Genomic DNA, 26,558 nt, shown 5'->3' with positions numbered 1-26,558 from the left:
TTCCAACCCCCCCCTTCCCTCTCCCATTAAGGAGACAAGGAGGGGTAGCAGCTGTGTTTTTTTTTTTTCCTAAATCTGCTATTGATAATGCATTTTTAATAATATTTCTAACATTATTATGGTTTTACTGTTAACTTCCCAGAATTTGTGCACCTGCTTTCTTCATCTAGAAAGGACGTTACTTTTTCAAATGGTATATTTTCCCCCTTCTAATAACCTCCTTGACTCTACATAACCATGTTAATTTTGAGGGGGGAGAGGGGGCTATTTGGTGCTTTTTGAATTGCTGTATGTTTCATCAGATCCTCCAATGTGGTGTTTTTAAACATCTCAAGCAAGTCGAAGCATTATTTATCATTGCTATTACAGAGCAGCAGATCCACCCTGTCACTGTTTGCTATGTGCCCTGATGCTCTTTGTGCCCAAATCAGATTTTCAGGGCTCTTTCCCTCTGCTGCATGTTGGAGGATCACTGGGCCCTCCAACATGGTGTTTTCAAACTTCTTACTCCGGCTGTAGGTGTTGGACTTTGTCGGATCTTTTCTACAGGCATCAGGCTATTCTCCATTAAACTTTTTGCTACAGCTGCCAGTCATGCCCTATGGAACAGACGGACTGTTCAAGTCTCTACAACAGTGGGTCCCAACCAGTGGCACGCAGACAACCTGTCAGTGGTACATGTTAACAGATTTATTATTACTTTATATGACAAAAATGTGCTGGCAGTACTTAAGGTTGTATCATTTTAAATTGGTGGTGTGCAATCTGTCAGAATTTGGGAACCGCTGATTTAGAGGAGAAACCAATATTTTTGGGGATGGGTGGGCTGTTATTTTTCACACCTTGTTGGGGACAGAGGGGAAGGGACTGGATACTGCTACTTTCCCTTTGCGTGCTGGAAATTAAAAATAGGGACGATTTGACAAGTTTATTTTTTACTGGTATCCTGGTTGTAAACATATTGCTCTCAACGCAAAAGGAATCAAAACTTGTGGGAGAGGTGATCTCTTTTATTAGGCCAAGTAGATATTTGCAAACCAATCACTGGTTTGCAAATATCTAGCTGATCTAATACAAGTCACCGCCTCTTCCACGAGCTTTGATTGCTTTTGGCTGAAAATTCCGGAATGGAAGCGACATTGGGAAAGGCTGCAAGTCGCTTTTATTTCGTCACATAAGCCACAACAGAAACGTTTCCGCGGCTTCTCCCAGAGCAAAGGACCTTACCCTCCAAGGGACCTCCCCCCGACAAGCCTCTGCGGGGCGGTGGCGCAGGGCCCACAGAGGCCGCCCTGCCCACCCCGAGGCACCAAGGCACTGCGAGACCTCGCAACCGAGGGCCAAAGTCGGGCTCACCCACCAAAGCGCAAGCGCTGGAGAAACTCCGCACCCTGCCCCACGGAGTCCTACAGCAACCCATTACGGAAGGCGTGGTCAGCGCCGCAGGGCCACGCCCCCGAGGGCCACACCCCTGGTTGCCCAATCGGTGCAGCTCGGATGCGCATGCGCTCTGTGCAGGGACGACTCGCGCCGACATTCCCCAGAAAGCCGTTGCCCCCCCCCCCTTAATCTGCGCGCGAAGAGAGGGGGAGGGCGGGGCCATAGCGAGGGAGGGGGTATGGCCACAGCTGCTGACATGGCTAAGCAAAGGCATAGGAGAGAGGAGGAGTCACGTGACACCCCCGCGCGCGCGCTCTTGCGCGCTCGCTCTCCTGTGGGTGGCGCGAGGCCGGGAGGCTTGTGCGATCCCAGGGTGCAGCGCGCGGCGTGGGCTCCGCCATCCCGCTGGGAGAGACGGTCTGGGCCCGGCCCGGCCAGCGAGAGGCCGCACGGAACGTTGCTGCTGCTGCTGCCGCTGCCGCCCGGCGGACATGTCCGCGCCCGGCCCCTGAGCTCTCCCGCCCGTGCCTCCGCCCCCGCTGCTCGCCCGCCCAGGCTCGCCGCCGCGGCGGCCCGCGCCTCTCGCGCCAACATGGAGGCCGTGAACGCCTTCAACCAGGAGGTGGGCGCTGGGGCGGGGGGGAAGGAGCGGCAGCCGTTGCCCTGCCCCACCGCCCGTGCGGCCGCCGCTTCCGGGACGGGGGGAGGGGCTGGGGTTGGGCCTGGGCCTGGGCCTGGGCCTGCCTCTGCCTCATAGGGAGGGAGAGGGGCGCATGTGCCGCGGCCCGGGCCCGGGCCGGAGTGGGGCGGGGGGAGCTGCCGCTCTCCTCCTCCTCCTTTTTTACCCCGTGTTACTTCCAGCTCTGGGCCTCGTCTCTTCCGCCTTGGGGGTGTCTACCCCGCGCTTAAAGAGTTGGGGGAGTGTTTTGGGGGGGGGGGGAAGTATGAGGGTTTTTGTATTCCCCTTAGGGAGTCCTGTGAGGGCCTGAGGTGCCCACCCGGTGCTGAACAATGAGAGGCTGGGAAGGGCTGGGGCGGCCTGCGTCTTGGCTGGAGAGAGGCAGGAAAAATGGCAGGCTGCTCTCATGTGACAGAGTCATGCTGCGCGGAAAGTTCGTTTGCCGCTGCTCGGCAGGAGCAGCCTGCCAGGCGGCTTGTTCCTCGTCTGGGCTGGGTTGTAGAGAGAGAATACTCGTGGGGAGGGGGACAGACAACTCTTCAGCTTTGCCCTTTGGAGTGAGGTAGATGACTCCAAAGATAAGGAGCCTTTGGGTGGAGCACCCCTTACACACCTATTTCCATGCACTTGGCAGTTGTTTGAGGGGTGTCCCTTTGCTTGGCTTCAGGTGAGTATTGTCTCATTTCTGAGCAATGCTGTGCAGCTGTAAAAGTGCTGAAGGCAGTGGTTCTACACCCCATTCAATTCAAGACAGCCCTTGGAAAATGCCAGCTCTTAGTTTTTAGGGGTGTAGGTTGTAGCTGTGTTGGTCTAAGGATATAGGCAAACAAGGTTCTTTGGGTGAATGTCGTATTTTTTAGTCTATTATCTATTGGTAATAGATCTATTATCTATTAATAGAAGAGATCACAGTTACCCAAAGAACTCTTGTTGCCTCTTAGTTTTCATTTTTTTTTCTTTTTGACTACAGAAATGAGGTTTTTTTCTCTTAACTGTCAACTTTTTTTTCTTACTTGACTCTTAAATAAGAGTTTTTGTCTCACCAACAGAAATAAGAGTTTTTTCTGTTGCGAAGAACTCGGCCCACAGCTGTGGATTTCTGTGTGAAATCTCATGTATCTCACAAACCATGTCTGTAAACCTGATGGAGGTAATGTGCTGTCGCACCCTTAAAAGGATCTCAAGGCACCCCAGGGTGCTGTGGCACCTTGGTTGAGAATCACTAGCTTAGAAAGATTATAGTAGCACATGTGCTGCATTTTCAAAAGAATAGACTAGACGGGAGAGAGTCTTTGCTAGGCTAAGTATTAAAAGTGGAGGTACCAACTACCTACCTGCACTTACAGTTGTTACTGCTTCATTGCTTTAATAAGATGCTTCCCTGTATTACTTTCTGCACTCATCTGTACAATTAGATTTTATTTGTGGATCCCAGTTGGTACTGTGCATGTGGGAGTCTGTCTTGGCATTTTATGAAGGAATCTTATTTTGATATTAATATTGGAAATTGTCATATATTAAAAACTATCTGGCCAAGAAATAGGAAAAGTGAAAGTCTCTAGTATCAGAGTGCCTGAAATCTTTGCATCTGTGTGGAGTATATGAAAACTAGATTGCTTTAAAACATTGTGTGTCCAGTTCGGTTTTTAAAGAAGTTTCCTCCGTAATACTTGTCCTAATTCCTCTAGTTACTTACTCACTTGAGAATCCTAGTGGACTAATCACCTACTTAAAGTTGTGTTATACGTGTTTGCAGGATCAGGACCCATGTGTATAGTTTCCTTGATACTCATGCAACCAGGGTTGCATGAGAAGCAAAAGTGAATAGCAGTACCAAGCAAGTGATATGTTGTAGGTTGCATTATAACTTTCTGTCCATGTCGTATATCTCTTGAAAAGAAAATTTCCTATGGCCCTGAGCAATGTTGGAGGGTTTTAAGGTCCTTGATGTCCGTATGTCACAGGTACCTGTTGTTATAGAGGTAGTAGTTTCAGCTCCTACTTCAATCAATAATTCTTTTATGTAGAGTGGAACAATTTCAACAGGACAACTGAGATGCTCCCAAAATGCCTAATAGACTAGTACTGTCTTAAGAGTTGAGCGACAAGTTCAAGTCTCACTTTCAAAACAGATGATTTTAACCTGAGTCTCCTGGATCCTAGGTGGGCTACAGAGCATAAAGTTGTGGGGTTGGTGGCACTGTACCGCCTTTCCTAAAATTAAAAAGGTTTATTCTTTGAGGCTGTGAAGACAAATTGTTTAGAACTTTTTATTTTCCTTTCATTGGAGCTGTTAGTTCAGTGGTGCTCAACCTTTTGGCTAGGCAAGCTAAGTGAGTGGTGCAGTGTGGACCCTTCATGGCAGGATTGAACCCTATACGGCCTCTGTCTGGCCCTGCATGTGGGTATTGGGGCACCTGAGCCCCACACAATTCATCTTCTGGCCCCATGAGCTGAGATCAAAGTTCCAGAGGCCTGGGTTGCCTCTCTCCAGCCCCATAGGCAGTGATGGGCCCCAGGGTCCTGCACAGCCTCTGCCCAGTCCTGTGTGCTGGGATCACAGCCCTAGGACCCTGTGCTGCTTCCATTTGGCCCCATGTGCCAGTATCAAGCTCCACGCTACTCTGCGTGCCAAATAGTACTAGAGGCCACAGCCTATGGGCCTCCCTACAGATGTGTGGGAAGTCCCTCAGGTTGGATGGTGTGGTGCCAGGGGCTGGATCTGGCCCATGGGTCAGGGTTTGAGCACCTCTGTTTTAGATGAATTCAGCCCAAGTTTATAACTTGATTTGCTTGCCCCAAAACTACATTTTTTGATGAAATTATTTGCTGAGCTCCAGTTCTGTTCTCTTCTCAATCCCTGTACTTTCTATTGCAAACTTGGTTGGGAAAGAACCATTTTTACCTTTGAATTTTCTACGCTGAAAAGCATGTTGGCATTAATCAAATACTTGCTTTCCTCAATTATTTTTCTCAAACTTCAAGCAGAATATTACCCACTGAATGGTGGGGTCTGGTATTTGTATAATGCAGCATGCTGTTCTATTTAAATTACTTTGAACAAAGGGCTGCTGGAATGAGGAGTTTATACTTTAACAAAATATACAAATTCTGTGACTTGTATTGTTAAATATATTATGTGAGTATAACTAATGGGTAACTTACAACATTTTGCATAATCAGTATCTTTAATGAGAAATCCAGTAGGCTGAAAGAAGTATCTAGGTGTCTGTGATGGTGTTTAATATTTCCACACCAATGTTTACTCTGGCTGTGCTTCAATATAAAGAGTATTATGTTTAGCTGCCCAATCTTAAAAAATTGAGGCATAACTTGGCAATCATTTAAAAAAAAGAGCAGTAAAGTAGTTCATAGGTCTCGGCAGTACGTTTCTTTATGCAGCTTTTCCACTGGAATTAACATACAAGGCTAATGTGTTTTAAGTTCATGGCCGTATTAAGTAAAATGCATCATTTTTATTTACATGTAATCCAGATTGATGGTAAATGTGCTATGTTGCCAGAACAGTAACACCCCAAAAAAATCAAAAATCAATGTTCTTTTGGGAATGTCTACTCTTCAGCTTCTGTCTTTGTTATTTATCCAGATTCAGTGAACCAGGCAATTGAATTTTTGATCTAATACAGCAATCTTATAGTAATGGTAGATTTTGTTTTTCTGTGTTCATGTGTCACTACATCTTTTCTCAAACCCTTTATCAGGCACTCATCTGTTACTAGCCAGCATTATTGCTCCCTTTGTGTAAGGCAATGTTTATTTCTTTGTTCAGAGTTTTTAATTTAACAACATGGGTATCCTAGGCTCCCCCTTCCCCTCATCTATATTGAGGGAATTCTATAGGAAAATTCTACAGTATTTAACCAGCAGGAGCTGTAATTTACTAGTGAGTTTCCCTCTGCGGCAAAGGAGAACCTCAGAAGCATATCTACTAGCCTAATGCTGGAATGCAGGATCAGTATTGCTGTCCCTTTGTCCAGGCAACCTTTCCTATTTGGGGGGGGAAAAAAAGGGAAAGTCATAGCTGTTTTACTCTTGCAGAAAGTGCCAGGATCAAATGAGTGTCCTTTTTAGATGTACTTAAAAGTACTGAGTGCACAAGCAGTAGCATAGATGTAGTTTTGGAGTTGTGGGGAAGTGAGAGAAGTAAGCTCAGATAGAAAGCAAATATTGTGCTAGCATATAATTTTTGACCTAAGGTGATCCTTTATTTCCTCTGCCTCATTGAGATGTTAGAATTACTATGTCTCCTATAAGAAAGAATATGCTGTGCATCACTTCTATGACCATTTCAAAGCAGTTTAAGAAGCAGTATCAATGTAATCCTGAATGGGTCTCCAGAAATATGCTCAGTTAAGAGGTCCTAGTAGTGACTCTCAGAAATGAAGAAGAGTTTTCAAGGAGTGGGAGACTTGTGAAACTAGAAAGATATTGTGTTGGTTTTAAGAGGCAGATGACATTTCTGGGTTTGGTCTCTCTTGCAATAGTGGATACTGAACACAGCTCCTTTTTCAAACGCTTTTTTTTTTTTTTTTGCTTTCATTCTCATTTGAGAATATAGAAAAGCTTCTTTCAAATAAACTCTCTTAACTTTGTGAGTGGCTCTGTTAGTCAGAGGGGAATAGCTTACTGAACTAAGCAATAGGTATGCTAGGCTATATACATAGTTTATATTGAGTCACATTTGACTTGAGCTTCATCCTTCCAAAAATTTAAGCTTCTGAGCATGCTGTTTGGTGGTCTGTTACCCAGCTAGTAGTTGGTGGGTGTCACTGTTTGTATACTTGAGTCTGATGCTGTTGAGTAGTGGTATTCAACCTTTCTGGTATGTGGGCTGGATGAGTGGGACGCAGCTGCTCTGTGCTGGGTCTGGGATGCCTGGGGAGTGCAGTCTTCCAGCTTGTGGGGCTTTGGTGGGGTTCATAAACTTAGTGGCAGGGAAATGGTGGTAATGTTAATTGCCATGGGGCTCCCAGAGCCCTGCGGCAATTAACACTGCTACCACTTCCCTGCCGCCAAACCCTGGGGAGCTCCATGTGGATGACTCGGCTCTGTGCACTGCTGTAATGGCTTCCTCTGAGCCAGGGTCCAGCAGCAGTAGTTTGGTAGGAATCCCAAAATCTGTCCTTTTTCAGCAATTCAGAGGGGTTTTAGGAGGGGAAGGACAAGACTTATAATCAGTAGGCTGTCTCTGGATTCCACTCATCTTTTGTCTGGCTTTATTTAGCTAGACCCTTTTGATATCTGATCATCCAGTAGTAATGCTGGCACTTTATCTTGGATGTTCTGCTGTATTTCTCTTTCCTTTGCTTTCTTCTACTCCTTTGCTGCAGTAGGCCATTATAATGGGGATATAAGCAAGCATCTAAAAATTATTTGTCTCTGAACAAGCGACCTATAGTTTTGTTAGCCTAGAGTAATTCCTAACTGTATAATGCAAATGTATTCTAAACAATTTATATACAAATCTGATTTTAGATGCTTTATGTATGATAATTCCTATGAACAGTTTGTTTATACATTTAGAAATGAGCTATATAAATAATAGTGCATATGCTATTCTGATATGGAAACATGCATACTTCAGCACCTGGAAAAAATGTAATAAAATATCATTAAAAGTAAATCCTGATTTCAGAAACAATTGTTTAATATTGTTTCAAAATTATTGATACTGAGCAGAGTCTGCTTGAGTGAATGCATCACATACATTTGTTATTTCCCAAAAAATACAGATGTTTAGCATTACCCAACTTACCTAAAATACCACTTCTTTGCCTCTAAAAGTTGTTCTTTTGAAAAGCTTATGGGACTTGCACTCTCCTTGGCTCTGTGTGCTTGTATCTGTTGTTCCTTCTCAAACTGGGGAGGAGGGGTTAGAATTATTTCCCACTTTCTGGCCTTTTAACAATGGGTGGTGGTTGACTTACTCATCTGTGGAGGATGAACGTTAAAGCTTTCATAGTTTGCTTTTATTCTCTGTGTCCTAGATGGCTTGCCATAAATTAAATGTCCTTGTTCTGGAGAAGGACACTCATCCACCACATCCAAATTGCCAAATCAGTGAAGGTATATATGTAGCAGAATGGAAAACCTACTTTTGGAAGAACTTGTCTAACCTGTTTTAAGTTTAGACCTTCTTTGGACTACTGTGATAGTTTCCTGAAGATGTCTGAGATGTGTAGGACTGTTTATCCTTGGAGCTGAATTTGACTTGGAAAAAATTGCAAGAGCCTTTGTTAGAATTAGGAGAGGAAGTTTCAAAGGCACTCCTGATGCTGAGCTCAGTGCCCTATTGGCATTTGCTAGCCGCTCAGTATGCAGTCTTCCCCCTCCCTTCCCTTTCCCTGCCAGATTCATATTTCTTATGACTGTACTAGCTCCACATTAAGTCTAGAGTCACTGCTGTGAAGCAAGCTCTATCAGCTTGCCCTTGTTCCATCAGAGCCTGTCAATTGAGGGGAAGAAGTGGCTTGGAGGAGGTTGAGTATGTGTAGGCTCAGCACTGTTCAGATTCTGTCATGGGCGTAGAAACCCCTCCAAGCTGTTTGTATCTCCTACTTGCTGGGCTTGAGCCTAGGTGAAGTAGAAGAAAGTGGTGGGGCAGGTTTCTTGCTTCTGTTCTGGACTGACAGGGAAGCAACATAGACAGCACCACTGTAATGCCTAATCTTCATAGATGTTGCCTAGTGGTTTTATAAAAATAAAAGCTCCTGGCTATTCATACAGGAAGCCTGTTCTGATAGAAAGTTACCGCCTAGACACTTTGACAAGGATAAAAGGTTGTGGAAATAGGACACACTTACTACAGGGTAAATTATCTTTCTTCCTTAGTTAAAGTTTCATAGTTTGTAGGGTCAGAATATGTGCATATTGCAGGAAGCCAGCCCTGGTGAATTAGTTATGTGCCTGCTCCTTATTGTGGAATAAGAACCAGGTAAATTACTTTGTACTAATCATGCTGTGTATCTGCACCCAAAATCTGGGGAAAAATCTGTTTTAGAGTATAGTCTAAATATACAAGACAGAGTGGAGAAAAGAAGTGGAAATAAATTGACCAGACTAAGATCATACAACTAAGATTAGAATCTAGGGGTAAGTCTACACATGCACTTTAGTGCTCATTATCTTATGTTAATGTTAGTGTTAAAGTGTCACAAGCCATGCACTTTGACTAATGTGCATTAAAATAGGCTAATGCATCTTTTTTTAGTACAGGGGTTGGCAGTATTTTTGGGCAGAGTGCCAAAAATACTTGCAACCTTGACTCATAAAATGTTGGTGTGCCAGGGGCAGATGGCAGGAAGGCTATGAGGGGCCTGATCCTTGTTGTGGCAGAGCTCCGGCCATTTACCTGCCCTGAGCCACACGTGCCGTGTTCTAGTACCTCACAATGGAGGTACTAAATTTTAATGTGCATTACCAAAAGTGCATTAATGAAGGCATAGACATGCCCTAGGTCTTTTGCTTTCTAATTTAAAGCACTTACAACTTTCCTGATTGTTGGGGGTAGGGTTTAGGAAAAGCTGCTCTTGTCTCCTACCCTTTTTTGGGTAGAGAATGAGCTATTGGTTTGCTATTCCATGTCCCATTGCCTTCCCTTTTCATTCTCCCACATGATCCTAGGCTTCCATTACTGTCCTCAGCAGCAGAGTGAAACTTACAAGTTTCTCATGTTTCATTCTTCTGCTGTTCATTCCTGAGGACCTGCTCTGTCCAGAAATGCTGTCTCCTGGGAATTCTAAGGTAAGGTCATGGTTAAACATTTCTTTCTCTTCCTCATGCTCTGCCTCAACCCCATGCCTCCTGCTCATGTTTCCACACATAATAGGTCCTCAGAAAGGCGTTCCAGAATGAAATGCTTCACTGGTGAAAGTTTTTGGGATATCTTTTTGCAAGGCTTGCTTGCTTGAGCAATTTTTACAATGTCTGTTTGGAAAAACATGTCAGGTTATCTAGTTCATCCTTTCACACCATGCTAGAGGAGTTGCAATCTGCATTATTTTGTCCTTCTGCACCTGTGTCAAGATTTACATTGAGTTACTCAATTCCATCTTCTGTTAGGTTTCTGTGCTGCTAGTCATACAGATTTCGCCATACAATGGTTACTTTATCGTAAAAGTCTAGTAACATTTATCACCAGGAGTGTTCCTGATTGCTGATCTTTATAAATGTTTTCCCCACCCTTTATTGACTTGTGTGCTGTAAGTATTGGGAATTACAATTATATGCTCAACATTTCTTTTAAATTTGAGTACTACTACCCCACACTAAATACCAGGTAGAAGAAAGATCATTTTATATTGATTTTCATAGTAAAGTAGAGAGAAACAGATTTTCTTTACATTTCTTGTCTGCATGTGATAATTTGTAGTGTATTCAGTTGGCTTCATTATCTCATTAACATAATCAGTTTTTCTATCATTCATATGTACAAAAGAAGACATTTATTTTAAAACCACTGCAATTGTCAGCACTTCGTACTACCTGAATCCTGACTTTGTCTTCAGGTTGAAAGTCTTGCTTTGAAGAAGCTTTTCTCACCCATCATTCATCTTGGGCTCCTCTGATCATTGTCAGCCTAAATGAGTGGGACATTTTTGTTACTCATTGCCAGACTCCATCCTTCCTCAGTGCCTTAACTCCATCCTTAGGTATTTTTGATTTTTGGAACATTTGTTGCTGCAGATAGGAGGGTTATGGGAGGGGATGGGAAAGCTGAGACGAGATTCCTGGCTCCACTTCTCTTTATTTCTCTAGTCCAGTGGTTCTCAACCTTTTTGGAGTCAGTCCACCCCTCCACAAGTCTTTTGAATGTGGCTGCCTCTCTGGTTGAGAACCACTTGGCTCAGCTTACCTCATTGGTTTGCAGTTGGGTGCTGCTGCTGCCTCCAGGTAAAACTGCCCTGCATGACTGCTGCACAGCTAGATGGAAAGGGGCTATAGCACATGCATGGACATTAGGGCTCTTTGATAAGCCCAAAGCAGACAGGAGACCAAGCTTGCGACCCAGGCCCTTCCTTGTCTGAGCCTATGCTGCGTCTCCCAGAAACAGAGGCATACAGGACAAATGGAACTGTCCCACATGCTTCTGTTTCTGGGAGAAGCAGGGACCAGCCTGGGAAGAGCTGGAGCTTGAGGCAGCTCTCCTGCCTGCTTTAGGCTTGTCAGAGTGCACAGGGCAGTTGAACGTAGCTGCTGTTGGAACAGATAGGCAGGTTGGTTAAGAACCACTGCTCTAGTCAGGTCAGTAACATGGGTACACGAAAAAGTTTAAGAAGCTGTTTCCTTTCTCACCCATCCATCTAAAATATGGTTCTGATGCTGTGAGAACAAGCTGTGAATTCTGCTGTTTAATAGGTCAAAAATCAGAGGTAAAGAGTTGCAGGAACAATTTTTTGAGGCAGTCACTTGGTTGTATCATATTCATTGTTTTACTATTAATTTTTTTTTAAATTTTGATTTTTTTGAACAGATAAAATAGAGAAATTTGATGCATCTCACTGAAAATATTTTTCTTTTCTGTGCGCTTTGTAAAAATAAGGCATTTTTCCTGGTATTCTGAATTGGGTTCATAGTTTGAAAGGATCCAGTTTACTGGAGCTTGCTGATGCATGTAACCACAAAGTACAGTTCTATAACAAGTCTATTGAATGGCGAGCTTTTACTGCAGGATGTGAGGAAACTGACAGCATTGGAAAACCCCAAATTTGATCCATTTAAAGTACAGAATAATCTTGTGATTTTTTTTTTTAATTGAATTTCCTTCAGATTAGCAATTATAATCAGTTTTCATTATACGTTGTTTTATTTTAAAGGGGAAAATCTTGAAGGGAAATATTTTTATTCTGCTATTCCAAGGTTTTATAAATTATTGCTGCTTTTCTAATTAATTAGAATATCTTGAGTGTCCTTTTTAATGTAAATTTGTATTTAAATGTGGTCTATCTGATATTCCATCTCCACTTGCCTTACATGCCCTTTGGAAATACCATTTTCACTCTGTTTTGGCTGGTCTTGTGTGGGATTCACTGTCTTTCAGTGACATGGGCATTGTTCCTTGTTATCTGTTTTCCCTGGGGTCCTGGTAATTTCTTTTCCCAGATTCCTTTACTAGGCCCCAAGCCTTGCTTCTCCTGCTTAGCTAAGGGTTTTCCCCCTCATAATCCTTCTTAGCTACTTCACGCTGGACTTCAAGCTTTTGACCCTCTAGCTGCTTGCTTATTCCTTGGATTCTGTCTGGGCTCTAGTTGTATCCCATCAGTATCCCACCTTCTCTTCCGGCCTAGTTCCTGCCTTCGCTTGTGTTCAAAGGTACCTCTTGTGCTCCTGCAATTCCAGATTTTTCTCTCTTGCATTTCTGAAGCACTAGTTTTTCTATCTGTGCTTTGACACTGGTTTCATTTGTATTTACATTTTCTTTGCTGGGGGGCCAATTGCTCCCTCCTGCGTGGGGTGGGGGGAACTCAGGTTGTTCCCTTTCTGTAAAATTGGACCTTCCTCCTTCAAGCTTTCTGACTAAAGCTGTCTTGAAAGGGTAGATTCTGCTTTTGATGTAATACTGGGAAGGGCTGGCTTGGGCATCATAATTCAGGAATGACATTGAATTCAGCCCTTTTTACATAATTATTTCAAAGAGATGCCTAATGGCTCAGATGGGGTTTCAACAGTAGTAAAGGGAAAGGACATTTGTGCTGCAAGACTAATTTGCAAGTGACATTTATTTGGCTATAATACATATTTGTGGCTACCGCGGATGTTAGCTGGGAGTGTATATCTTCGTTTGAAGGTTGATTTGTTTAAAAAACGATCTGGAACTGGAATTTGCCTTGTGTGGAAATAAGCAATCCAATATAATGAGTTAGATTATCTCACTGAAAGGATGGAAGATAACATAGAGCAAGTGAAATCAGCAGAGGCCTATGTTAGTTCTGGTATTACAAGGCTGGCTGGTACTAGTTTGAGAAGGGTTGAAAGTAAGTACCTTTTGAACTAAGAATCTTGTTAGGAAAAATAAAGAAAACATTAATGTCCCTATTTTGCTTACTGCTAGTTTTGGATTTTTGTTTTGAAAATTATTGTTGCAAGTCTCATTCTCATTTTTTATGCCTGTAAGTTATTTGACCTATAATCTTGTATATGAACATATTTACATTTGTTCTTTTATGTTGTGGCTTTTTTTCCTTAGTAATTGGGAGGACGAGAGAAATCTTTCTAACCTGACTTCTGAAATAACTTAAGCGAACTCAAACTTGGAATATTATACAAGAGGAACAAGGGTTCATTTGATGACTGCAACTCTTAGTTTGTGTTACTCTGTCCAAAGGAGGGACTCCCTCATATTGCATTTGGTTGCTAAGTTATTAATCACAGCCCAGCTTGCTATATTATGTATAGCAGGGGTTCCCAACCTTTTTATGCTGAGGACTGGTAAGCCATGGACCAGAAACAACATACTGCAGGCAGGTAACCAACCCTTTTTTATATTCAGTATAAAAAAGGGTTGGCTACCAGTCCACAGTATGCCAGTCGCTTCCAGTTGCCTATGTATAAGAGAAAGAATTGGAGATGGAATATTGATTAGCAGTCCCAGTAATGGTTAAAAACTTGTGGTAATCCTTTCTGGGATGCCAAAGATGCAGCTGGATTGTAGGATCCACTAAAGTGGGGCTGTCCAGTTGGTGGATATTGAGCCTTATGGGTCTCATGTGGTCAGTGGGCTCTTGTCCAGCTGCCACCCCCCTCAGTGTTTTTAATGCAGCAACAATTAGAGACTCTGAATTCCCTCCCTGGAGGCTGCTGCTGTGCCCCACTCCCATTCATGGGGGCTGGGGCAGTGCAATGGGGTGTTCATGCTATATGTTTGGTGGGGCAGGAGGCTGGGCTGCTTGATGCGTGTGTGAGGGTGGAGAGCTGAGCTGCTGGGCTGAACATGGGGTAACCTGTCCCCCTTCCCTCCTGCACAGACAGCAGAGGTGGGAGCTGCCTGCACAGCAGGGAAGCTGGTGTACCTGTTCTGCCTGTGCAGAAGGGGCGGGGGCAGGTTATTCTCAGTGTGTGTGTGTGTGTGTGTGTGGCAAGGGAAGGAGTTGAGTTGATTGAACACCACATGCCAGTAGGGGCAGGGGCTGCCTACTCTGTGCACGTGGTTGGGGTCAGGGTGAGACTGCACATAGCGGGGTGGAGGGGAATTGTTCACATAGCATGGAGCCCCTTCTGCAGTCCACACTGTGTGGCTCCCAACTATGTTAAAGTAGTCTTGCTTCAGTAAACTGGTTAATTAACTCTTAAGTTTATTCCCTTGCTTTCAAATCATTTCCACAAAATAGTTCCTTGTGTGATGTGAAATACAAATACCACTTTCTGGCCACACTGTTTTCAATAGCTACTAAATTCACACACTGAACACAAGTTATTTAATTTCCATCGTAATTTCATTGTACAACTTCAGATGTTGACTAGAAAGCCAATAATTGTTTTGTTCAAGTTAGATTCTTGACTTTTAAGCCTCCTGAGATTACCAGTCTGGTTGCTTTTCAATTGCCAGGAAGTTTTGAGAAATCTTGTCTCTATTTGCTTGCTTATATTTCAGTGTGTAATGTTTATCTTGTTTTCTCTGTTAAGCTCTTTTCACTCATGGAGATGAAACCACCTATTTCCCGAGCAAAGATGATTCTCATTACTAAAGCTGCCATTAAAGCTATTAAGGTAAAGTAAAATGTACAAATTCAAACTAGCTGTAGCATAACCTTTTACACTGTATATTTATTGTAAAATACATCTTTAACTGAGCCTTTTATAGCTCTGTAAAGCTTTAATTTGTGGTGTTTTCACTTTTGCCCCCCAAAGAAAACAAATAGGTGAACATTCTTTTATCTTGTGTGTGGTTTTCTAGAGATACTGCCATCATAATATGAATTACAACCCCATTTTGATTTTTCTCTGAGAGAACCAAAATATTATGCAATGAAACAACATGCTACCCTATTAGAAATTTAAACAAAAGAAAACCCAAATAAAAAGCAGTTTTCAAAAGTTATTCTGCCTCTGGCTGCTTATATATGTGTTGTAAGGCACTTCAAGTGCAGTCATTTTCTATGCAAAATTTTCTTAGGAATGCTTGCTTAAGAGCATTATTACTTTTTTAGTAGTCACTGGAAAATATTCAATTCTCCTAATTGTTAATATGTGCAAAGAATTATAATACTTCTGAAATACATTGTTGTAAAGCAGATGATATTTAAATGGATTACATTTTTATTTTTCAGCTCTACAAGCATGTAGTTCAGATTGTAGAGAAATTTATCAAAAAGGTAAGCATTTTAAAAATTTCTGTATCTATTGGACAAGATTCTTTTCCATGTTTATCATCCTCATTCATTGATTAATTACCATTCTAGTGTACCATAGAAAAATAGTAATTAGTACAATATTGATTTTTAGTCTTGCTGTACTTTGGGTGTAGATATATTACACTTCATGTATTTGCCATAAGTGGTATTTCAGCTATTGACAGCATGTTATGGTTGCTGTTTGTGATTGAGCACATATAGTTATTTGCTTCATGCAATTTGTTTTTTAATGTAATTGTGGTGTTTTACCACCCAAAGAAAACTCTTTTAGTTTTTCTGATCATCAAGGTATTTGTTAGCAGTAATATATTACTGTTGTATATATTAGCACTGGAAACAATTTTTTGTGGGGCTTTATTGTAATGACAAAGTAACAGTTCTCTTTGGGCCCAGAGTTAATTCTCAAGTATGGGATTTAAAATTGTTAAAAATCTGAAACCTGTTGAACTCAGGAATAAGGGAATTACTTTGTACATATACTGCTCTAACATAATTGAGAACCCTTTATTTTTTTTCAGTGCAAACCAGAATACAAAGTTCCTGGATTGTATGTTATTGACTCTATTGTTCGTCAGTCTCGTCATCAGTTCGGAACAGATAAGGATGTTTTTGGGCCAAGATTCTCTAAAAATATAACCGCCACATTCCAGTATTTATACCTCTGTCCATCTGAAGACAAGGTATAACTAGAACTTCTCAAATGTTGTGAATTGCTAAGATCTTACATGCTCCTACTTGTATGAAAACTAGTTTACTGAATTTCTGTCTTTGTTCTAATATATATTAATATTCCTTGCATAGGTATATGTTTGAGCACTGATATTTCAGTGGAGGTCCTGGTAACGAAAGTATCTTGTCCAAATTGGTTATTGTGTGGTTTGTTTTTTAGGTATACATGTTAGTGTATACCTACTGCTTCCTTTTTAGTGATCCTTCTGCTGAAGGACTTTGGGAAAGGAGGCCCTTATGTTCTTAAAAATAGAAGCCATTGAGTTATTGCTAGTGTTATTAGCAGGAGGGACCCCTTTTCAATCCTATTTTATTTTTAAGGAAAAAATGTGGTCTGTATCCTGCATTTGACCTCTGCAACCTCACAAATCAGGTATTTCATAGTCTCTAAGAAACCTAATTCCCACCCTAGTTCTTAGGACTCAACCTCTGAGTTCTCTGTGTATGTTTGTAGAAATCCCTGATTCATGGTGGACCACAATTGTTACTAGGTTCATAGATGCTAGGGTTGGGAAGGGACTCCAACAGATCATTGGGTCTGATCCCCTGCCTAGAGAGGAAAGAGTGCTGGGGTCAGATGATCCCAGCCAGATGCCTATCCAGCCTTCTTTTAAAGACCCCCAAGGTAAGGGAGAGCACCACCTCCCTTGGAAGCTTATTCCATATTTTGGCCACCTTTACCATGAAGAAGTTTTTCTTGATGTCTAGCCTAAATCTGCCCTGTCAGTTGTGACCATTGTTCCTTATTACCCCAAGAGGCGCCCTGGTAAACAGAGCATCTGTGATCCTTTGCTGTGTCCCCCTAATGAATTTGTAGGCAGCCACAAGATCACCTCTCAGCTTTCTCTTGCGGAGGCTGAAGAGGTCCAGGTCCCTCAGTCTGTCCTCGTAGGACTTGTCCTGTAAGCCCCTAACCATATGAGTGGTCCTCCTCTTGTCTATCAACATCTTTCTTGAAGTACGGCACCCAAAACTGGACGCAGTACTCCAACTGTGGTCTGACCAATGCTGCATAGAGGGGAAGTATCACCTCCTTGGACCCTATCCGTCATGCATCTACTGATGCATGATAAAGTGTGGTTAGTTTTGCTGATGTTTTTGTCACGCTAATGACTCATGTTCATCTTGGAGTCCACTATGACTCCAAGATCCCTTTCTGCTTCTGTGCTGCTGAGAGGGTCACTTCCCAGCCAGTAGATGTGCTGGATAATTTTGTGCCCTAGGTGCAGCACTCTGTATTTTTCCTTGTCGTACTGCATCCTATTGTGTACTGCCCACTTTTCTAATCTGTCCAGGTCTGCCTGCAGTCATTCCCTATCCGTACAAGGTGTTCTTTTTCTGTGCTGCCCTTTTTATAAGCCACAGCAGGGGGTCGGACTTGATGATCTGCTCAGGTCCCTTCCAATCCTACTAACTATGAAACCATTTCAAAAGGTACCTAAGGCAGGGCTTGTGTTTTGGAAATCCTCTCTCCTAATGCAATTGAAACCATCTTTGGCAACTACTAAAGATTATGTAATTTGCTTTTTTTCTCCTAGCTGTGTTTCTTCTGGAAGATCAGGTTTCACCGTCCATTAGGTAAATAGGCTTTACCCAGTAGATAAAGCTTTGGAAGGCTTCACTGCCCTGCTGGAAGCCTGAAGTTTGAATTTGATGTTCTCTAAATTTATTGAAGAGCTTTTGTGGAACAGACAGCAAAATCCTCATTTGTTGTCTCCTGGTATTCTTCACGTTGACCATGAGGATTTGATTTGAAGGCTGTGGTACCTGATTCACACAAAGCAGTTTTCCCACAAGGGCAACATTGTAATAAGGTTTCACAGAGTTTTTAATTTAATTTAATCTCGGATTTTAATTTGATCTAATTAGTCAGTGTCATACTCTTTCTCAAATTCATACAGTGGTTCTGCCCAATCACATTGCACTGTGGATGTCAGAAAGAACTTTCAGTTGTTAGGGGGAAATCCAGCTTTAGACCAGTTGTTACAATTCAGAAATTGTCTGTCAGGGGTGCTCAACCTCTGGCCTATAGACCCATGGCATCAGCCTGCAGGGCTCTCCACAGATTGTTCCCCTGACACCAAATTTCCCAGTGACAAGTAATAATTCCACCCCTCCAAATTCCCAGATCTGTTGAGATTGGATTGGGGCTGAGCCATGCCCCCTTCTACTCCCCTCCCCCATGAGCCCAGTTGGGCCTGGGCTGCTTCTCAGCTCCCCCTACATGGCTGAATCAGGCCCCTCGCACTGCCTCGCTTCTTGGATGGGGTCCACCAGTCAGATCCAACCTGTAAGCTAACTGAGCACTATCCATCCAAGGGGGGAAAAAGGTTGGGTACTACTGGTCTAAGTGTATTGGACTGGAGATGAGTCTTCTTATGGTGTTGCCTTCCTAGGAATGGTCTAGAGCTCATTTCAGTGTTTATTTGTTTGTCAAGATTCAGCTGCAATGCGGTGCTCTGTTTGCACCTTTGCAGACCAGTCTCTTGATTCAGAAGGATGTCTTTTCAGTTTCTAATAGGGCTTTCTATCCTATCACCTTTGGAAGATCAGTGCTAGGTGTAACCACTTGCACTGTTTCTTTGTGGATCTTTATAAATGACTGAAAGGGGCACATTCTTATAACCTGTTCTTCTAAGATATTTTCTCCATAGTGCTACACTGACTTCCTTTTGCTCCTCTTTCATTTAATAGCTCATTTTTATTTCATGCTCCTTGAAGTAGGGGTGATGGGGTGGGCTTTTTTTATTCTTACTCCAGTAGAGGGGTGGGCTTGTTGACCCTGAAAAGATTCTTTGACTGCTTGCTCTGAGCATTCAAGCATACAGCTACCTGGTAGCTATAGTGTTAAAAGGAGTATGTTTCAGTGATTAAGAGAAGTAATCCTATTTCACTACACTTAGTTTCATATAGTAGTGTAGTCTGCAGTAGGTTACATAGAATGTTTTATCATATAAACAGTAGGGGTCAATCTTTTTGGTAGGCATGCCACATATTGTCTTGTGCCCTCTGAGTGCCACTCCATTTTCTTTCCCTGCACTATGTGCCACTCTGCTCTCTGCTTCTTGCCCTGTCCTCCCTGCTTCATATATTGCTCTGCTTTCTGCTGCTTACGGTGTGATTCTTGCCTGATCTGCTGTGCTTTCTGCTCCCTGCCGTATTTGCCAGTGTTGCCAGTACCCTCCTTGATCTGCCATGTGCTATACCCAGAGTTAGTCTGTGCCACGAATTTGCTACCCCAATGTACAATACTGGAATTCCACAAATTAAGAAACATGTTTGAAGTTAGAAATTAAGTATAGCCAGGATCAGAAGAAAGTATAGTAGCATTTCTTTTGCTCAACATTTTCTACAAAATGAATATGTGATGACAGAATGTGGGTTTTTTTGCTTGCTTGTTTGTTTGTTTGTGTGTTTTGTTTTTTTACCCTTACCTGAATACTGAAAACAAAGGACATTTTAAAGACCTCTAAAAAGGAAAGCCAAAACCCTGTACTGTTATGGCTTATTTAAACTTTTGAGGACAGAACACTAAATTAGCCATTGCGGGATTTCCCTTGCAGTAACTTTTTCATGGAAGTTTTGCAGTGCAACTTTGCTGCTGTCAGACTTGCACAGGTGCCCTTCTGAATGTGTTTGTATAGGTGTAAGTGACTGGATCTTGGCAGGCAATTGGTTATAAATTGGTGGAAGAAGGAGAGAGAGAATTGACTTATAAAGCCTTTTACAGACATTCAGTTTCTCCTAGGGGAGCAGCACCTCTCCCAGGAGAAACCATAAGTGTATAGATATTCAGGCTTTTTTTTCTCCCAGAGTAAGAGAAAAAAATAACCTTGGAACATGAGGGTTAAATCACTCACAGGAGAGCTTCTCCTGGGAGAGCAAATGTCTGTCCATGTTATGGCTTTTCTGAGAAGAGAATATAGTCCTCTAGCACCCCCTTTTCTCTGCAGGGAAACAGTGTATCACTCGCTGGACTTTCGCTGCTCTGGAAGAGAGCAGAACATACCTGTATCGCAATCCCTGTATTGTGCTGCAAGGAAGCACAGGCTGACCAAAGGCGGTCTAGGTTGGCCAGTAGGGCTACCCCATACACGACTGCCATCTGTTGCCAGGCATTGTAAGGGAGCCTGGAGAGCACACAGATGTGTGCAGTGTGTGCCCCCCACCAATCCTCAGTCGCACAATGTCAGCAGGACCCCAAAACTCATTCTTCAGGGCCCCGAAACTCCAATGTCTGTACATACAACTCTGGGTACGCTTCTCTACCAGGAGAACAAAGATGGGAGAGTTTTACCAGATTATTTGAATGTGTGTACATAGCCTAAATTGTTGCAACAACAAGTAAAAATAAGTTAAGAACTTGTTGGTGAGATGGAACTGTGTACACTCAGTGTTCAGATATACTGAGAAGATGCTGTTTGATGTAGTCATATTGTCAGGTTGACGATATGACCACACAGAGTTAAAAGGATATTATTTGTTTGGGTTTTTTTAATTCTTCATTTAAAAAGGTAGAAATAATATCTTTGTTCCTGAAGACTTTAATTTTTTAAAATCTTGAATAAAGAAACAAGCTTAAAATAGCCACGGATAGTCAAGGTTAATGTAGTCTAATTGGTACAGGGAAGATATACTCACGTACTTTCCTAATCTTTCAAGAAATCATGCAGATGAGATTTCTGAGGTAGTTCTGGCTGCCAGTCCAACATAGAAGTAACTGAATTGGTAGCTGAAAGAAATGCAAGTAAACAGTTTTTTGTTCTTTTTTGTAAACATTGTTCTGACGTTTTTCTTCTTGCTTCCCCTTTTTCCAAGATTTGCTGCCACTTTTCTGCATTTTTTGTTTCCTTGATCTTTCCTACCTTTGCTTTACTGTCACTAACTTTTCCTTCTTTAACCTTCCCTTGAAATGACATGCATCTTGAAATAGGGATGCAGTTCCTTTGTCTATCAGTGCTGCTCTTTTGGCTGACTGAAGGTCGCAAGATGCAATGACACAAGAAGCTGCTGTTCTTGTTTAAAAACAAAAAACACAAAAAACCCAACTTAGTAGTATGATACCTTCACTGTGCTTGAGGTGTACAGCTAACCCACACAACAAGAGATTTAAGCTTTGTTTATCTATAGCCTGCTATACCACTATCCCCTTTCCTGTGTGCAAGAGCTAAATTTAGAGTTTGTTTTGGAATATTTTGTTCTACATTAACTCTCTTTTGTTTGTACAGAGTAAGATAGTTCGTGTTCTGAACCTTTGGCAGAAAAATGGAGTGTTTAAAATAGAGATCATTCAGCCTCTTCTGGATATGGCAGCAGGAACTAGTAGTACAGCCCCAATGGCAGAAAATACCTCTAATAATGAAGGTATGGATGGCTTTACTTGTGGTTTAAAAGTTGGGATGAGACTGTATATGTATATAAAAATTGTGGATTTTTTAAACTGGAGAAAACCAGGATCCCTGCTTATTACTAGGGGTCTACTCAGATTCAGGAGGCAGCTTGCAGGGATGCCCACCATTTTCTCAGGCTTACTGCAGACATCGCCCCCCACCCCCAAACACGCACACTTTGGCAGAGGGACCCTGTGTACCCTGGCCCTTATTGCTGATTAGCTGAGAGGCTGTCCGTTATACAGCCCCACCCCTTGCCGCTGATTGGTGGAGAGGGGCAGGGCTGCATGACAGGCAGCCTTCTCAATCAGTCGGTTGGGGGTGGGGAGGGGAGGAATGCCATTTTGGGCTCCTCTTGGAGCTGGCAGCCCCCTCCCTCCTCAGGCTGTGCAGCCATATTGCAGGGGCCATGATGTCTACTGGCTCCATCTGGAAGGTCAGCATTTTACTGTTCGATAAGCTTCTTTTTTTCCTGCAGATTTTGCAGGCATCATGATTTGAGTAGGTCCCTGCTTATTACTAGTACTGGCTTAAAGGACTTTGTAAAAAAACAGGTTCACTAGGACCTTAGCATTCAAATTGACCACACTATAAACTGCATAGAAAAAGCTGAACTCATTCTGAATACATGCTAGTACTGTGTTTTTATTTATATATTTTTATTTATGCTTTGGGAAATGACCTGAAATGCATGCTTTGGAAAATTACCTGAAATGGACTAATATTATTCACATTTTTTTCTGTAAAACTAAGGCCCAGTCTGTACAGTGGAGGTTCAGCTGCCACACTTGTACTAGGAGAACCCTCTCAGGTAGACTCAGTTATACCTAAGGGAGTTTTTCTGCCATGAAACCACTAAATAACAGCAGAACTTTTAAAATAGACAAGGCTAGATGGGTATATAGCTCTATTGAGGGATAATGATCTCTTCCTCCTCTTCCCCCCCCAAAAACAAAAAAAAAAAAAAGCTTTTCTTACCAGTGATTATGTTCTATTTTATCCCATTGGTGTATTTCCTGTGTTCAACATGGTTAGTAAAGCATGAGATTAGTTTTAATGTAGAAAAATGTAATGTCCTAAAGAACGTAACATTGTTTTTCTACCTGCATTATATTTGTTCTCACAAAGAAATAAAAGAGGTAAGGTATTTTGAACATACCAGTACAAGCTGTAAAAAGCTAAAAGAAATATTTCACTTAAAATGCCATGTGTTCTCCATTCACCATTTTCCCCTTTTAAGCTTTTCAGAACTGCCTCTTTACATTCTTCAGTGTATGTCAGTGCTGGGTAATTGATGCATACTTCAGAACTTCTGTATTTATTATGTTAATATATTTGAAGAGTTGGTGTTTAAATGTTATGGAGCACTTTGTGGTTTAAGTTGGGGTGAGAGATGGTGTCAAATAGATATCTGTGAAAGATTTTCAGGTTGTTTAGAAAGCCTTGCTGCCTATTAACAGTTTGGAGCAGTCTTGTTGTGATAGTCTAGGAAATGAGAAGCCAAGGCTTTTGTGATATCTTTTATTCGACCAAATGTATAATTGGGAGAGATGTCAAACAAGCTTTTGGACATGAAGTGTCATTCTTGCAAATCTGAACCAATCCTGAAGAAGGAAGGACATTTGTGTTCAAAGCCTTGTCTGATGCCTATTAACACATTATCTAAGTATACAAAAGCAGTTTGCTATGACACCATGCTTCACTAACTGGTGATTTGTAAACTCACTGAGAGGTGGAAAGTGAGCTGTGTTTTTGTTTTGTTTTTTGTGTGTGTTTTTTTTTTTTCCTGGATCTAGTAACAGCCGGCCAATATCCTGCTCCTTTAGTTGTGGAGTCATCGATTTCAGTGTAATCAGATACATTTAACAGAGGAAATAATTTGGTCTTGCAGTTAACAATTTTATTAATGCATGATATGAAATAGAGTCTATCTCACTCACACTGAAGAGTCTATCCAACAAAAAAGTAAAAAGCAGTAAACTTACGTTTGTCTCTTAAGTAAGGAGAATATCCCTTTGAATATACCAAGAAAAAGTCTGTAATTCAGGTATAATTTTTCTTAGCAGAATCATACATTTCATATAGCTTGTAATATTTTTATTTCCCCTTTGGCTTCTGGAAAATATTTTTTTTCTCAATGTTTGCTTTTCTTTGCTATATACCAGTCCTTTTGATTATTTAAGATGTAAGCAGATTCATGGAAACTAAGTCTTGTAAAGCAAGCATATTTGCTTAATTGTTCCTGCTAAATACTGGAAATATACTGCTGTACTGTGCCAGTTTGCAACAGTGAAGCTATTAGAGCACTGTCTCTTATTCAGGGTTCAAATTACACTTTGACTATTGGTGAGGGTCTACAAAAAAAAAAAAAAAAAAGAATTGGGCTGCCCATCACAATGCCCTAATAAAATCGGAGCTCCCCCACCCAGGTTATGATGTTCAGTTTTACAGTCTCTTATGCTCTGGCTCATCCCCCTTGAGCTCTTCCGTAATTTGAACCCTGCTTCCATTTAGCTTTCTTCCAGCAAGTGTAAAATGTTTGAATTTTATAACCTATTTCATTGGAACCATACAAGTATGTTTGCCAGTAAAAATACTGAAAAATCCACAATGTGTTGAAGTTGTTGATAAAATCACCTGTTAACTTGATTCTTGCACAGATAATTTACTGATATACAGAAGTGTTATAAAGCAGAAGTAAAAACTATGCAGTCTGCATTGATAGCCTTCTCTTATGTTCCAGTGCAGAAAAGATCGTAGCTTTATAAAAATCATTGCAAGCAGGTTACTTGTCCTGGAGGGAGAAGCAAAAATTGATTTCAGAGGATTTGTGCTAAGGAGAAAGTTATTCACTGCATGTGAGACTCGGCTGGTACTACTGCAAACTCCTTTTAAGCAGTTTGAGCGATATGGGCCAGGAAACATTGTTGCTAATCACTTGGATAAGTGGCAAGCAGTTCTAACAATCTTTTTTTAGTCTTTCTTCATGGATGTATCAAAATGGATTTAAGGAATAATATAATCTTTCTATGTCAGTAATTGTAAACTCACTTGAACCCCTCTCCTAAAACAGAGGGAAGAGACTGTCTTTCTCATTGTAAGGTAAAGTGTTCAGTGTGACACCTGGGGATGGTTGCTATCTCAAACTGGAATGGGCTGCTTTTTCAGCAGTGCAATTTTCTTTCAGGTTCACCACCCCCTCCAGCAAAGGTTCCCTCTGAGCCGCCTCAGGTTACTGCTAATTCAGTACCTACTGTGCCACAGTTGCCCAGTTCTGATGCCTTTGCTGCTGTAGCCCAGTTGTTTCAGACAACTCAAGGACAGCAGGTAAGATGCATGTATCTGATACAGTTTTAACATTCATTTTTATATAAAAGATTGAGCTTAGATTTAACCTGGAGAAGTCATGGCTGTAGCCCAGATACAAAATATAAAGAAAATAATATTGTTTTTAAGAAATGTAAGATATAGAAAGTATTGCAATTAGGAGTTAAGATTATTTTATTATCCTTGCTTTTTATACATCTAATAATGGTATATGAAACATTTAGTTGCATATTCCAAATATTATAATTTATGACCTACAAAACAGTTGGAAACTCTGCATTTTAGATTAGTCATTACATCACAGAATGTATTGCATTTGTTACCAAGAAACCTTTCATTTACTATATTTTTACTTGGCACACTGCATCAAATATTTGTAGGGCAGTGGCTTACTGCTGAAGTGTAGCAGTATTACCTGGGTATCTTAGAGCCACTCAATCTTTTGTTTGATAATTAAGTACTAAAAGGTGACCCTTGTATTACATAAGCTTTCTCTGCCCAAATTGCTGGATTAAATTTTCTCTTAAGAATGTATTCCTATAATTCACTCTTTTTCATATTGTCAGGTTTGTAGATTTAACTTGGCTTAATGTCATTTAACGTAGTTAAGTCATTTAACTTTTCTTGATAACACCATTTCTTTCAAGGTTTTATCTTTTACACTTTGTAGATTTCATTTACTTTTGATTCATGTGCCCCTTTCAGTTTGCAGATCCCAGATTAAAGCAAACTAACCTTCCAGCCTGGATTTAGCAAACATTCACTTTGTTCCTAACTGTCCTTTTGCAGTTGTCATGACTTTGTGTATGGTTTTCAGAGAAACTTCTGATTGTCTCTGGAACTAATAAATTACAATGTGGAACATTTTGTTTGACTTCTCCAGTGGCAACAGCCATTTTACTAATTTACCTGACTGCAGAAATCTGTGAAACTGGTGGAAAGTTACTGGGGAATCTGTTTTTTGGAATGAGGGGAAGGGGTGTTTTCCTAATGTATACTGCAGAGGTACGCAGCAGAGTGCCTGGGGCACAGGGGCAGCAGGGAATTCCTGTTGCTATTGCCACTGCAGTTGTGATTATGCAGTTGTCATCTGGAACTACTTTTTTGCCCTTCCCCCACAAGTTGGTGCCTGGGGTGGTTACCCTGTTCCCCTCTCCTTAGTTACATCGCTGTTGCAAAGGCACACAAATTTAGTGTCTGAATTTCCTTTTGCAAGAAATATTTATTACTATAAAAAAATTTAAGTTGCAGCTGATTCAGCTGTCAAGAGAGGACAAATGAGGACTATTGCTGTATAAAAGTCTGTTCATTTGCTTTTAAAGTTAACCGCCTGCAAAGCATACTTTTTATTTATATCTGTCTGTCCAATAACTTTGGTGTAATGTAGTTTCTTAATAGCAGTTTGAAAATGTTTTTGGAAATATTGAACAAAAACTAATTTTTCTTTCTCTTGTTAAGCTTCAGCAGATTCTTCAGACTTTTCAGCAACCTCCAAAACCCCAGTCTCCAGTCATAGACAATACTGTCATGGCACATGTTCAAGCTATTACTGCTCAGTTGAAAACTACAACAACACAACCACCAGAGCAAAAAGCTGCTTTTCCCCCACCTGAGCAGAAAACATCTTTTGATAAGGTAGGTCCTCTGGTCCTTTTCATTAAGTATGTGCTTTTAAAATCTCAA

General features: G+C 41.5%; 1 protein-coding gene and 1 long non-coding RNA gene across 3 annotated transcripts in view; both read left to right on the top strand.

Annotated features, from left to right (window-relative positions):
* The first annotated feature begins 1,899 nt into the window (after nucleotides 1-1,899).
* SCAF4 (SR-related CTD associated factor 4) overlaps nucleotides 1,900-26,558 on the top strand; it is a 69,100-nt gene continuing 44,441 nt past the window's right edge. For both annotated transcript variants that reach the window (XM_019528819.1, XM_019528818.1), the window contains exons 1-7: nucleotides 1,900-2,002; nucleotides 14,702-14,785; nucleotides 15,346-15,390; nucleotides 15,948-16,109; nucleotides 21,387-21,522; nucleotides 24,736-24,875; nucleotides 26,334-26,510. In XM_019528819.1, the coding sequence (XP_019384364.1) occupies nucleotides 1,973-2,002; nucleotides 14,702-14,785; nucleotides 15,346-15,390; nucleotides 15,948-16,109; nucleotides 21,387-21,522; nucleotides 24,736-24,875; nucleotides 26,334-26,510 (774 nt within the window). In that variant the 5' untranslated portion in view covers nucleotides 1,900-1,972. The remainder of the gene's footprint in view (nucleotides 2,003-14,701; nucleotides 14,786-15,345; nucleotides 15,391-15,947; nucleotides 16,110-21,386; nucleotides 21,523-24,735; nucleotides 24,876-26,333; nucleotides 26,511-26,558) is intronic.
* LOC109305761 lies at nucleotides 7,981-9,243 on the top strand. Its single transcript, XR_002099704.1, has 3 exons — nucleotides 7,981-7,991; nucleotides 8,667-8,672; nucleotides 8,939-9,243. It is a non-coding gene; the product is annotated as an uncharacterized LOC109305761 (long non-coding RNA).

This window comes from Crocodylus porosus, unplaced genomic scaffold (genome assembly GCF_001723895.1).
Source record: "Crocodylus porosus isolate Cpor-Errol unplaced genomic scaffold, CroPor_comp1, whole genome shotgun sequence".
Lineage (NCBI taxonomy): Eukaryota > Metazoa > Chordata > Crocodylia > Crocodylidae > Crocodylus > Crocodylus porosus.
The sequence above is the reverse complement of the archived record's forward strand: the minus strand, read 5'-3'. Positions and strand labels throughout refer to the sequence as shown.